This window comes from Aptenodytes patagonicus, chromosome 20 (genome assembly GCF_965638725.1).
Source record: "Aptenodytes patagonicus chromosome 20, bAptPat1.pri.cur, whole genome shotgun sequence".
NCBI classification, from domain to species: domain Eukaryota; kingdom Metazoa; phylum Chordata; class Aves; order Sphenisciformes; family Spheniscidae; genus Aptenodytes; species Aptenodytes patagonicus.
The window spans coordinates 3,344,971-3,358,779 of NC_134968.1; the positions used below are offsets into that span (position 1 = coordinate 3,344,971).

General features: G+C 54.9%; 1 protein-coding gene across 4 annotated transcripts in view; it reads right to left on the reverse strand.

The window, feature by feature from the left end:
- Window positions 1–3,524: 3,524 nt before the first annotated feature.
- KANSL1 (KAT8 regulatory NSL complex subunit 1) overlaps window positions 3,525–13,809 on the reverse strand; it is a 102,935-nt gene continuing 92,650 nt past the window's right edge. For 3 of the 4 annotated variants that reach the window (XM_076356527.1, XM_076356525.1, XM_076356526.1), the window contains 7 exons: window positions 13,269–13,430; window positions 12,792–12,943; window positions 10,249–10,367; window positions 8,949–9,006; window positions 8,216–8,328; window positions 5,426–5,672; window positions 3,525–4,940 (listed from right to left, as the gene is read on the reverse strand). In XM_076356527.1, the coding sequence (XP_076212642.1) occupies window positions 4,692–4,940; window positions 5,426–5,672; window positions 8,216–8,328; window positions 8,949–9,006; window positions 10,249–10,367; window positions 12,792–12,943; window positions 13,269–13,430 (1,100 nt within the window). In that variant the 3' untranslated portion in view covers window positions 3,525–4,691. The remainder of the gene's footprint in view (window positions 4,941–5,425; window positions 5,673–8,215; window positions 8,329–8,948; window positions 9,007–10,248; window positions 10,368–12,791; window positions 12,944–13,268; window positions 13,431–13,809) is intronic. The other variant, XM_076356528.1, reaches the window with a different exon arrangement.

Here is a 13,809-nt window from a genome sequence, read left to right on the forward strand (position 1 = left end):
CTCGCTGGGGCACCGGTCATCCTTGGGATGGAGGCTGGGCGCCACCGAGGCTGCTTTAGCAGCTGTTAATGGGGGCAGAGCAGTGGTTCCTCCCCGGACAGGACCCACTCCCATCCTTAGCCGCAGCTGATGAACCTGCCACGCTGCTGCGGCCTTCGTACAGCCTGTGCGGGCTCCACCGGGTGTTTCTGCGCGGTGCCGGGCTGCTGCTGCTGCTGCACGTGGGCTGGGCGGCAGCCCAAGCAGGAGACCTGGAGAGGGCACCTGTCCAGTGCTGGAGCAGGACGGTTGTGTCTGGAGGAGGGGGGGGGTCCAACCCTTGTCTCTGCAGCCCCAGGAGCTGCTTTACTGCTGGGGAGAGGCTGGTCCAGCACCAACACAAACAGGTCAAGCGGAAGCCCACGTCCAGCTTGTCACTTGCTCCTTTCAGTTGATGCTGATTGTAAGACTCTGTACTCCAGTCTGTGACTATCTTTGTATCGGTGTAGGATGTAGGAGCCGCTGTGGTATTTTCTGTCCTCTGTAAAACGAGCAAGCGGTAGAACCACCGACCGCCAGCCACCCCTTTTAACCCTTTTCGGCTGCAGGACGGCGCGTAGCTGAGCTTGCCAGGCCCAGCCCTGCTCCGTGCCAACCCCCCCCCGGCCCTTCTGTGCAGCTCCTCAGGGACACCAACGCCCCGGCCCAGGGGCTCCAGCGAGCAGCCCCTTCCCCCTGCGAGTGTCCTTAGCTGAGCACACACCCCCAGCCCCATCTGCCATCTCCACCCCCCCACCCACCCCCCCCCCGCGGGGGCTGCGGGGGGTCCCAGGACAGCCCTTTCCACCCACCGCGTCTCCCGCCGTCCCCTTCCAGCAGCCCGAGCCACGTTCCCCAGCCCCGACCCCGCGTTCAGACCCAGGCCCGAGGGTTACCATGAGCAGCTGGACAGACTGACCCATGGCTTTTCCTTTACTCCACACACATCTTGGTCTGAAAAGGGTTAAAACCGGCACCGATTCAAAAAAAATATGTGTTTCTGCACTCGAAAATATGCTTGTTAAGTGAACTTCCAGTGTCAGACTGCCGGTGGTGCTGGCAGCCCCGCGTTCCCTGCGGTGCGCTGGGGCAGGGAGGGAAGGTTTGATCTCAGTGTATCATTCTAGCTTAGCTTCTGTCTGTGAATGTCCATAGTGTATCGTGCGTTTTAACAACTGGTTTACACTGTTGCCGTAAAAGTGAATTTGGAAATAAAGTCATTACTACGATAAACGCCGCCTCTTTTGCTCGGGGGAGGGAGCCGGGGAGCGCCTGGGGAGCAGGAGGGAGCCGGGACCAGGCACACGGGGGGTTTCTCCCCCACACGGAAATCCAGAAATCTCGGGCTCGGGCTGGATTTTGGCCGCGCCGAGGGTCCCTCCTCTCCCCTCCGCAGAGGGGCTCGCGCTGGGATTGCCAATCCCCCGGCAGCCGTGCCAGCAGCCCGGGGCCGTAGGACCAGCTACCGGGGAGCAGCAAAGATGGGCAGGGACCGTTTCTCTCTTTTTTAAGTACCAGCCACCACCAGCAGCCCAGGCTGTAGCTTCACCAGCTCCCCTTGCCTGCAGCACGCGGGGAGGCCGCGCTTCTTCTTGCGGCAACCCGGGGTGCAGGAAGGGGAGGCCCTGCCCGGTGGGCAGCGCAGGCAGGAAGCCCAAGTTTTATTTTTGGCTCATCGTGTGACCGTGGCCAGGACATTTTCTCAGCTGCGGAGCGAGACTGAACGCAGCTCTGCCCCCACAGCGCGGGCGAGCACTGGGGGCTCTTCAGAGGCTGCTTTGAATCACAGCGACGCCTCAATCCCCTCGCCCAGTTCCAGCCCGTTACGGCTGTAGCTCTTGCGGCCCGAGATCCCCCAGGCACCGGCACTTCGGCAGCCACAAACCAGCACCGCGAGCCCCCTGCTCCGCACCTTCCCCCGGACTCGGCCGCCTTCTGCAGGTCAGGAGTTTCCAGCGCGGCACAACTGCTGGCGCAGCCGCGGCTGCCACCGTTTGCTTTTCAGATTGGATTTTTCCTCCCCTGTTAATTACTTGTAACGAACCCGGCGATGCCCAGGTTGCTGCCTCCTACTTTGATCATCTGGCTAATAATCACCCAGCACCTTCCTGTTTCCCATCCACTCGGGTAACGAGGCACAAAGTGTAATTCTCTTATCTTGGAAATTTAAGAGCAGCCACGAAGTCGCCTCCCACCACTTGCCTTTTGCAAACATTCAACTTTCACAGCAAAACCCCGCCACGGAGGCAAACAATTTGCACAAACGGCACCTGGGTGCAAATCAGCAGCAACCCGTTAACCCTGAAAAGGTAAAATAAAACCCTCGCCCACCCCGGGCGGTTTGACCGAGCGCCACGAGGCAGAGCTCGGTGCTCGTGAGCTCTCTCCCAGGGAAGGTCCTGCTCCATCGCGTATCCCAGGGCAAAGCCCAAACCCGGAGATCCCCTGGAACAATTCCTCTTTTCACTAATTGACAGTAACTGCTGGGAAATAAGGTTATAAAGGAAAAAAAAGAGGCCATTCAACCGCAGGGTGGGAGGGAGGCGGCTGATCCGCCCGAGACCGGGCTGAGCGCGTGGAAGGGCCCCTTCCACTTCCCAACCCAGCGTTTCACAAACACACGTTGCCTGGAATATTCTCTTTTAATTTTTTTTTTAATCTTTTCTTCTTTTTTTTTTTTTATAAGCACGTCTGTGCTTTGCCAACAGAATCAAGACATTAACAAAGATCAGCTTTTCGGAAGAAAAGCATTTCTATATAACAAGGACATTACACAGCTCAAAGCAGGAAAAGAAAATATTTACAAAATACAAGGTGGGTTTTTTTGTGGTTTTTATAATGCTAAAAGGGTTATTCAGAATTTTCAACCTTATAAATAGAAAAGCACTTATGCAGAGGGATATGGTAGCATTGTTGTTTTTTAAAGAAACGATGACAAATCCTTTAAACTAGAACAGAACCAAAAACACTAGATAATGTTGAAAATTGTGAAAACCCCAACCATTAAGCAGTTTAGCTACTATTTCTTTACGATTACAAAACGGAAAAAAAAAAATATGTCCTTTGTATTTTTTTTTCCTTTTTTTTTGGTGATGTGATTATACATAAGACAGGCACAATGCTAGCAACAGGACAGGGACCAATAGCCACACCGTTGGGATCAGAAAGCGTTACAGATGGGAACGGTGTGCGGGATCCGGGAGTCACTGCGGGTGCGGAAGGGCCGGGGAGGGCGGGAGGGAGGGAGGGCAGGAGGGAGGGCAGGAGGGAGGGGAGGAACAGCAGCGAACTCGGTTTCAAAATAAAATACCTGTCAGGAGGTGGCACCTCGGACCAACGACTGGGAAATGAAACAGAATCGACCCCTGTTCTCAGACCGCGTGTGGAAGTGGAGCGAAGCAGTGGTGACAGATCCCGATGAGCCCCCCCAGCACCTCAGCGCGGCGGGAGCCGCCCGCCCGCCCCCCCCCCACCTGCCCTCCTCCCCTCTTCTTTTATTTCCCCTTTTCTGAGGCCAAACCCACCTACAGGGACCACCCCGAGGCCTCGGCCGTGCAACCCGGACCTGCCACATCCCGCTCCTGTCGCGGGACGCCTCCTCTGCCGCCCGCCGCTCTTGGTGGCTCCTCGCTGCTGCGGCCCAGAGCCGCCCTCACCCCAACTTTCCAACCCTACGGGGGGGGACACGCGAGGGCGCAGCTCAAGCGTCGGTCGCAGACCCGCGTTTCCCAGCTGAAAGCTGCTGCTGGCCTCGGCCAACAGCCACGTCCCCAAAGGGCGTCCCTTAAGCGCGTCGTGGCTTCTGCTCCTGCTTGAAGCATCCGACCGCACCGGGCTGGGGACTCTCCCCCTCCCTGCCTTCGACCCAGGAGAAACACGCAAGGTGTGCACAAGGCTGCTTCCGAAATCCCACTCCTCCCACGCGGAGCTGTGCGTGAAGCGGCTAAAAGGGTCCTTCCTTTTCCCCCGACCGACAGGGCAGCCAGACCTCGGCACGGCAAACGGCTGCTCCCAAACCAGCAGAGAGGGAAGGAGGAGGTTGGCGGGCGGCCCCGGGGGCAGAGGGGAGATCGGGGAGGGGGGGGCAGAGTCATCCCTCGGGATACCTGGAACTACAACCTAGGGGAGGAAAACGCCGGAGGGTGGAAGTGCAGGGTGGGCACTCTGCACGTGAGGACAGACGGACAGCTAGTGAAGGTTGCAATCCCAAGACATCACTTTTCACCACTAATTTCACTCCACTAAAACCTTTCAGGGAGGGGGGGTAGCGGGTTAAGAGAAAAAGACACCCTTTTGCTTGAGAAAAAACTATCCCCGAAGTCTGCTAGTCAGCTAAATCCTGTGCTCTAGTTTTATACACCTAAGAAGGGAGGGGAGGAAAGAGGGAGGGGGGGTCTGGTGGGCTGCTCCCCTCCCGAGGCTTCACTCCGCTGGGAGGAATCTGGGGGCTCTCATTCGTGTGACAAGGAAACATGGAGAAGAAAAAAAAACAAAAAAAAAAAAAGAAAACAAAAAAAAAAAGAAAACAAAAAACAGTTTCTAAACTCCTTAAATTCACTAAAAACTGTGAAAATTCCCGGCAGGATGTTTGAATATCAAACGCAGATTTTGGAAGCTTTAATGCCAAGAGTTAGTTCTGTGTGTTGGTTTTGCTCATGTCTTCCCGTATGTCTCTATCTGTGCGCTGGCCGCTGAACTGCTGCGGAGGAAGAGGAGGAGGAGGGTGTCGCCAGGGGGGTTCGGCTCTTGAGGCTGGCCAGGTTGGGCAAAGCAGAAGTGCCATCGGTCTCCCGGGAGGATTTACTGCCCGACGTGCGCCGGGTGCAGCGCGACAACCGGTCTTGGGGGTCAGATTGGTCCTCGCACTCTGTCCTGGGATCGTACGAGAGTGGGAAGGTGCGTCGCTCCCAGGGCTGCACAGCCTAAAGGGAAGAGACACCAGGCTATGGAAAATCCTCCGGAAAAGCTCGTCTGCTCCCCCTCCGTGCGCGACTCCGGCTGCCCGCAGCGGCGGTCGGAGCAGGCAGCTCCACGGTGCCGTGCCAGCCACGGACTTAGCCTAGCCTCGTTAACAGCGCACGGAAAGCTTTAGCACACGTGGTGAGGACGCGGCAGCGTCCAAACTCAACCAACCGCTGGAAAAGCATCCTGCTGCCAGTGCCGAACGGCCCCACGCTCCACATCCCGTCCGGCCGAGCGTTTGGACGGAATTGCCCACATGCAGGTTTCCAAGCTGTTTCCCCACAGCGAGGAGGATAAAACAGCCAAGTCTGAGCATCAGATTTACCTTCATGCCCATCTGCAGCGGTCACTGCAGTGACACGGCGACAGGCAGCGCTCGGACCTGCCCCGCCAGCCTCCAGCAACAAAACTAGAGCAAACGGCCGCAACCAGAGGCAGCACCCACCTGCTCATCAAGGCCGGCCTCGGGCGTGGAGCAACGGGTGTCCTCGCTGGACAGAAGCCGCATGGAGTCACGGGAGAGGGGGGTGAGGGGGGCAGAGAGCAGTTCGGGGCTGATGGGGCTGCGCGGTGAGTGGGTGTGGGACAGCTCCAAATGGGAGTGGCAGTTGCCCACGTCAGGGGATGCCGGCTGGGGAGTCGAGGGGTTCCCCAGCTGGGGGGTCGTCCGTCCGTCTGTCGATCTGTAAGACCTGAGACAGGAACACATTTGAGAGCCTGGTTTCAGTCCCAGCTGCGCTCCCACCGATACAGGGGCTCAGGCCACTCGCTGCCACCCTACGATCCCTTCCACCGCCCCCTCCTCGGGAGCAGCCGTACGGTGGGGAACGCCACGGGGATTTGGTGCACACACAAGCAGGGAATGCCGCGGCCCAGAGGTTAAACTCATCCAGGCTCATCTTTGTCCCATCTCCGCTGTCTCGATGCAGCTTTGCAGCGCTGACGCTGCTCTCCTAAGGCTACGTGTCCCACACATCTCCTACGCTGCGAGCGCTGCATAAATACCACGATGAGAAGCCACCCTATGAAATCAGACACTTCAAAATCGGTTTCTCCAAGTGTTTCCACCATCCGCACGCCACGTGACACCAGGCGGTTCAAGAACCAAGCGTAGTGAATCAGTAGTGCTGAAAATGCAGCAAGTTCAACAGTTGGGCGTAGGAGGAGCACTGTAAAACCCCTAGACTTCAGAAGATTTAAACCAAGAATTAAGACCGTTTGAGCACCTACAGATTCCCAGCTAAAACACCCACAGGCTGCAAACGGAGAAACTTAACTGGAGTCCCCACATCTGTGTGCAGCTCTTCAAGATGAACTGCAACAGCAAGTGGCAGTCGAGGACTGCCAAGGATCAGATTCCAAAATCTACCTTGGCCGAAACGTTCATCAGAACATACAAACCCAGCCCCAATTAGACTAATAAACCAGCTGCACCCGCAGCAAGCTAGACGGGGTCAATGTGCTGAGTCAAGATGCAATTTGAAAGCTGCTACAGTAAAAAACCAAACCAATCTGTTACGTACGTGCGGGAGGAAGACCACAAGACGCTCGGCAGATCTGCTGGAGCGGGTCACAAAGAGAATGACATTTAAGAGAAACTAAGCGCGTTCACCTCGGTGTTTACCGGTTATTACCTGGCCCAGGGACTCCACAGGCAAGGAGCAAGGTACTGGCTGAATCACAGCAACAAGAAGCTGCCAGGCCATGAGGGGCTCCAAACATTTCTAAAGAAAGACTAAAGCAGCCGCAGAGAACAACCCCTGCATCAGCCCAGGCTGGGAACTGAGGGACCGAGCAAGGATCCTGCTGAGGAGGAGCTCGGGATGTGGCGATGGCCAAGCTGAACTTGGCCAAGTCACTCTCAGCACAAACGCAGCAAACCACGTCCTGGGTTGCGCTGAGGAACGCGGCCAGCGGAGCAGGGACACTTACATCCCCATCTCTCCCTGCTGGGGAGCTGCACTTGGAATACTGGCCCCAGTTCTGGGGGAATCTCCGTCCTTGGAAGCATTCATGTCATGGCCAGACAAAGCCATGGCCAACCTGGTCTTCTGCTGGCAGCAGTCCTGCAGGAGGCTGGACCAGAGACCTCTGGAAGTCCTTTCCCACCAGCATTTCTAAACCTATGAGGTGAAGTTTGAATTCACCTCGACGACCAAGCCAGGACCTCAACGCAGCACCTTTCACCAACGTCCTTACAAGAGGGTCTTTAGAGAAACAAAGTCATGGTGAAGTGCTATCAGATGTGAGAAACTGGCTGAAGAAGTTTGCAAAGAAACACCAAAATGTCCCACACTCCACCAGCTCCGGGAAACGCGGCTGCAGATGAAACGAGGTGGCAGCAGCGCAAATGGAATTTGACAGATGCTACCTTTGCATTTGCAGAAGTTCTTGCAGAAACAACCTTGCACGATCGCACACACCTGACAGGGCTAAACCGAAACCACAACCAGACTAAGACGACCGGGTGCATGTTTGCATGCAGTTGTAGTTCAGCACACATTTCTGCCCAAGAGCAGAGTGGTTCAAAACCAAATAAAGCATCGGAAATCAAATGGAGAAGAGCGAATCTCTTCTTATGCAGGTTTATGATGAGATCAACAGCTGGAAACTGTGTGCGGTTTTAGACACCCACTCACAAAAAGGCACTGCAGAAAGGGAATCAAGTGTCAAGTGATAAGAGGAAGGTAAGGACACGTATATAAATGGAGCAGAGAAATGGCATTGCTGAAGCAGTCGAGCAGAGATGTGATAAGACAGCATAACGTTGAGAACAACCACTGCTCCTTGTTCTTGCACGAGGGACGCCCAGCTCAGCCCTTTTGTTTTTCTCTGGACTCCCAGGCTGGTGCACCAGCCTCCACACTTCTAGAGCGGTGAAAGTGCTTGAGAAAGCAGAATCCAAACAGACGGTGCAAGAGCTGGTTGTCCGCAACTTAACTGGTGTGTAACTTTACCCCCACCTAAGCAAGACTACGCCCCACTCCTACAAGCTGCTCTTGTGGATGGTGATCAAACTTTCCAATACCAGCACAAGCTTTTAACCACGTTCATGGATCAGCCCATCTAACGAAGCCTCCACAGCCTGCTCCCAAGAGCATCCCACTCTGTTGGGAACGTCACCTCGGCCAAGAGAAACCCACTGCACCCTCTTTGCATCTGAGCGCTGCTGGTGCGCTGGGGCAGCCCCTGCCAGCACCGAGGCAGTGGCGAGGAACCGTGCCGGCAGGCGTACCTGCTGCCCCGCCGCTGCGGGGGCATGCTCGTGCTCCAAAGCCACCGGGCCCGCTCCATCTCTTCACACTTGCCGTGCCGAGCAGCGAAAGCTGAATCAGACAAATCCTCGATCTGGAAAGGGAACGGTACAGGGCTTGGTCAGAGCTTTCTTATATTAAACACACATCTACGTGCAGTTTTTCCAGCATTAGCTACAGCATGAATTTAAATAGATGTTTATGTCTAGAGGGAGGCAGGTGCTATCAGCGAGTGCAAGAGCACCTTGTTAAACTGAGCCTGCATTGCTTAGGAAGAGATTAAGAACTAAAAATCAAAGGAAAGCCACTTATCCCAGAATGAAAGCGCTCACACAGAGGTTTAAGGAAATACCATCATCACTGGTTTAGCTAAAACAGTAACTACAGCGGTGTGACTGGTCATGATTTCTTGATTATACTATTCCATAAAAAGATTGCTGCCCAGAGAGGTCTCCTGACAGCAATTAGACCTCAGATTCAGCTGTACCCAGCCAGTTAATCCAACTTTTGCCTTATCACGCCTTTCCTGAAAAGGAACCGGCACCAGGCTGGTTTCTGCAAGGCCAATTGTGCCATTTTGTTGCAAAAAAGGAAGAGACTCCGCACCTCCCTGCTGAGGTCCCTGTGTCCACTCCCTTCTGGCATCCTCCGTGGACACTCTTCAGCTGCTACCAACCCCATCCCACGTTACCTCGCAAATAAAACTCGTCTTACCTCCTCATTGTCTTCATCAGGGTTCGCTCTCAGAGCACCGATATCCACTTCACGCCAGCTGCAACACACAACGTCAGAGGGCAGTCAATCATAGGCACAGCCAAGCACAGCAGCACATGCCCTGCATACACTAACGCTGTCTTTTGGGAAAGAAAAAGCACAAGCCTGCCATGATGAGCAACATAACTTAGGCTCAGTTTTAAGCCAAGTGGCCACATCTGTCTACCAAAATCCCTCCTGTGCTGTCAGACAACGGTTAGCCTGCTCCATTTTGAGCACATCTTTTTGCAGTGGGTTCACACCCACTGAACGCATCGCTGGGGGACAGGCAGGAGACGTCCTTCCACGTTGGGAGGGTCAGGAATGGAGAGCGAGGCTACCAGCGTCCTCCCGCTGCAGCCCTTCCCTTCTGCCTCCCTGCCCAGCTCCTGGTGCTGGTCTGGCAGCGTGGCTGAAGCCTGCCAAGGGCAGAGGAAGCGAAGCAGATGCTGCAGCATTTCCTCCTCTTCCTCTGGCTCAGCAACAGGCTCCCTCCCTGCCCCGCTGTGAACGGGGCCTGGGAAGAGCATGTAGGACCAGGAGGAAGAAAGAGGTAAGTTGGGAAAGAGACCTGAAGAACTGGGAGGGAAAAGAAGGACTGGAAACCGGGCAGTTTGGATGAAGAAGCTGCACCAGTGCTGCAGCAAGCCGGCACACTCCCACCGAGCACTTGGGTGTGAAAACCAGCAACTGATCTCATCCACGGTGTTAATCCAAGAACGGCCAAACAAGGGCCGACAGCTCACCTCCTCGCACTCGGCTTGGGCAGAGAAAACTTCTGATTCCTACCACTGCCCAGGCATGGGAGTGTTTCTCCTGGCCGGTGCGACCCAAGGCGGCGGCCCTCCTGCACTGCAGCGTTAACCCAGCCCAGGCACCCACCACCCAGCCCGGACACGTGCAGAGCTGGGAAACCACCAGGACCTTTGGCTCAACATGCTCAGCAGCTCTACAGCGGGACAGAGGACAACCGGGATGACTTTAGATTGCACAAAGAGACCTGAGCAGGGCAGCTGGCTTTCATGCACGAGGGACACTCAGACAACGTATTCCCTAACTCCGCAAGTCTGCATCAATGGTATGATCAGAAGTTTTCCAAACTTTCTCCTACTTTCAAGGAAGACGAGAGCCCCTTTCCTCGCCAGCATTAGCAGCCACTGGGAGCAAAGCCCTAGGCCAGGGCTGAACTTCTGACAGGACAGTTGCACAGTAAAAGCCCGGGAGGCGACAGCCCCGCTGGAGCCAGGGATCAGGCACGTACCTGGGTGTGAGGATCTCTTTGTACTGCAGCTTCTCCACACGAGTCGTTGCAGCAACGGACATTGGGATGACAATGTTGTTAATATCGAATGAACTTTCGCCTCTCCTCCTCCTCGGCTGCTGTAACAAGAAGACAAGAACCACGTGAGAAAGGGTTGTAGGTTTTGTCACGTTAAGTCACTGATGGAAAAAGGACGTGGCCTCATACGAAATGGCCTCGTATGACCTATGGAGACTCCAGAACCAACAGCAATTTGCATCAGAATGGAGTTCACCTACTGCTTGCTGGAAGTCCTCTTCCCAACAAAAAATCCTTAGTTTGTAGAGCACAAACAAGGGCAAGGGCTGCAGTGGTCCTGCAGGCCCAGAAGCAAGGTGAGCAAGGGTTGCTGAGCTTCAGCCACCATCGCCACACTGGCACCAGCCACTGCACAGCCAGGCGGATCAGGAGATTGATCCGGCTGCTAAACTGACCCAGCAAGAAGAAAAGTCTCCCATATAATCCAATTCCCTACCGCCAACACAAAGAAAGTAATGAGACCATCAGGAAAGAGGGAAAAACCATCCTGTTTGGAAAGAGCCCCCCTGCTCATGTCCCTGCAGGGGTCTGGACCCACCACAGGTGACACCGTGACAGAGGAGGAACATGAAGCAGCCAGACAGGAGTTCATCTCAGGTTGTGACAGCTGTACTAAGAGCCTAACAGCTTCCATCTGTATCGCGCTTTTGACTGGAATAGATTTTCTAAGACAGAAATAAGCTCCACACTTATCTGTTTAAACCTGGTTGAACGCTGGGTGCTTTCCTACCATCTGTCTATCCCAAAACCTCCCCCACACCTGTGACAGCAGCACTGCTGGTACAGTGACACGAATCCTCATGGATCAGCTTGATACGTAAACGGCCCGTCCTCCTAACGGACTCACCTGCAATTTACCACGTTCTCCGCCTCCTTTGATCCTTGCGGCTTTTAGTGTAAAAACATGCGGGAACCCAACTGCCAGGGACCTGCCACAGCCAAACCCCAGGACTCGTGTGAAGCTGGATGAGGATGGAGTGGGTGGGCAACTATTGCCACAGTGGCAAGGAAATCCCAACGTGTCACCGTCAACAGTGTGGCTTGACCCACCGGTTGGAGAGCACATGCAAATCTGCACCAGACTGGGATACTCGAACCCAGGACCTGGACCCTTGAGCCCAGAGACCGGACCCCAGTGCCCACAATGCTCTTGCAGGACTCGGCTGCTGAAGGGAAGACACTTCATCTTGCTTTTCTGAATGAGCTTGTGAAAGAGCAGCGGAAAAAGCAGCAAGAGAAGACCAAGACATGTGTGCAAAGCACAAGTAAGTGTCATCTTGACATGCTAGAGCTGCTGAGAAGAGCTGTCATCTTCTCCAAAACACCTAGCACATTCAAGCCAAACTACCACTGCTGGTTGGGTTCTTCAGACGCCCTGTGCCATCACAGGATGCTTCACTGATGTCACAACTGATGATGCAACAGCACTCTGCAGTGAAGAAACCCAGCCGGGACCTGGCAGCCCCAGAGCAACAAGCCTGGAGCAAGGACAAGGGCACACAAGGTTGAGCTGGAAGTGGTGCCCTCAGCTCTGCCACGGACAGATGCCTCTTAACCACCCTGGTTTCACTATCGGGGTTCGAGGAGACTTGCTCCGTTATGCCTGGGTCACATCCAGCTCAGGCTGTGGCACAAACTACCAACTGGAGTGGTCAGACAGGCCAGGTTCTTCACTGGGACACTTAAGAGTTCAGCAGAATTCAGTCCTTTAATCAAGGGCTTCTGTTAACGTGGGTCAGGCGCTGGGAGGATGGATGACGTCTGGCGGAGGAGCTGCATCATCGATCCGTCCCAGAGCACAGCGGGAGGGAGTTATGGTCCTGCTCACTGACAACTTTTAGATACAGCTTCATAAAGGTCCCAAATCCTGTCATCCTTCAGCATTTTGGGAGGCTGAGCATGTCTCAGGAGACAATATGAGTTAAGCAACTGCTGAAGCTTGCGTATAGGTGCAAGTTAAGATCTCAACCACCGCTGTTGTACCACTGCCCTGTGGCTCAGCCCCAACCCCACTTACAGCCCAGCGCCACCAAGGCCATGAAGGGAGAGCTATCTCAGTGGAAGCACCGTTGTACCAGCAGCAGCACACTGCTGGTGTTCAGCTCTTCTACTCCTCTTCCTGCCACCCCCAGACAACTTCAGAAACCAAAACCCGGACGTGGAGCAAAGCCAGGGGACTGCTGAGAACAGGAACGTTTACCAGCAGTTACTGAGCTGACAGTGAACCTGTAATTGCAGCTGACTGGCTCTCTGCACAGCCACCGTCAATCCAGGAACCCCAGGAGACCCAAAGTCAGAGTAAAAAAGAGGGCCAGCAACCCTACCATCAGCTGAACCAATGGGTCCAGCATGGTAAGAGAAATGCTAAGCACTCTCAAGCCTAAGAGGCCTGAACTGCTCAAAAGCTCAGACCCCATGATGGAGCTGAGCTCAGAAACCTCTCCAGAAAGGCACTAGATACTTACAGCTGTGCTGGAGGTGCCCTGTGAACTCGTGCTGGCAGGAGCAGAGCCTTCCGAGGAGGTGGACAGTTGCCGTGCTATAGGGCTGTGAGGTGTGGGGGTTGCAGCTGCTGACAAGTAGCTTGGGCCACCGACGTCCGTGTGATGCTTCAACACTACACAAGGAGGGTGGGAGAAAATGAAGAATGACATTAGCAAAAAAACCAAAGGGGGGTGTTGATGGATAAGAAAAGGACCATGTGCACCAGAAACGGCCAGTGCTGAGGAACACTTTGCATGATAGAGAAGCACCTTCCGATGGCGGCTGCCAGCTTGAGAGGCCCTGGGGAAAGAAGCAGTTAGAGCACACGAGGCATTGCTGCGGTGGCGACAAGGCCCAGAAGCAGTGCGTTCCCCCTTCTCCGAGGCTGAAGGGGGAGAGAGGCTGGATATGCAGCAAAGCCCAAGCTCCCCCCGAGAGACCTGGCCGTGGGAGCCTACCTTCACTCCTCTCAGATGAGCAGTCTCGCAATCGCTTTTTGTCATAGGCAGGAGGCTGGACAAGCGAGCGCTCTGGCGCTCTCTCGGCCTTGGACACGGCCATAAAATCGTCTAAAGGCGGCCTGTGTGCCTTGTCTGGTTGGATTTTTTGATGTGAGCGCTCTGAGGAGGGGAACAGAGAAAGAGCTATGAAACGCCAGTTTTCACCTCTCTTTCTGGTGGCACAGGAGACTCGGGCAGAGTTTACCAGCTCCATTAATCCAGACAGGTCGGGCTCAACACCATCAGGGCGCTGGAGAGATGTGCTCAGAGCAGAACGAGCTGTAGTACTGCCCGTGCCAGCATGAGCACAGCCTCAGACCGAGTGAGAAGAGGTCCCTACAAACTGAGACCAGCCTGAGCTTCACAACCTGCACACACTTCACTTTCAGCCCTGGCCTGCGATACCATGGCCTCATCCCCGAGAGCTTAATTTGAAGGGTATCTTCCTCCTCCTCTCTCCTCCCAGGTTGCACAGCTGTCGGGTACAAGACGGGGCAAT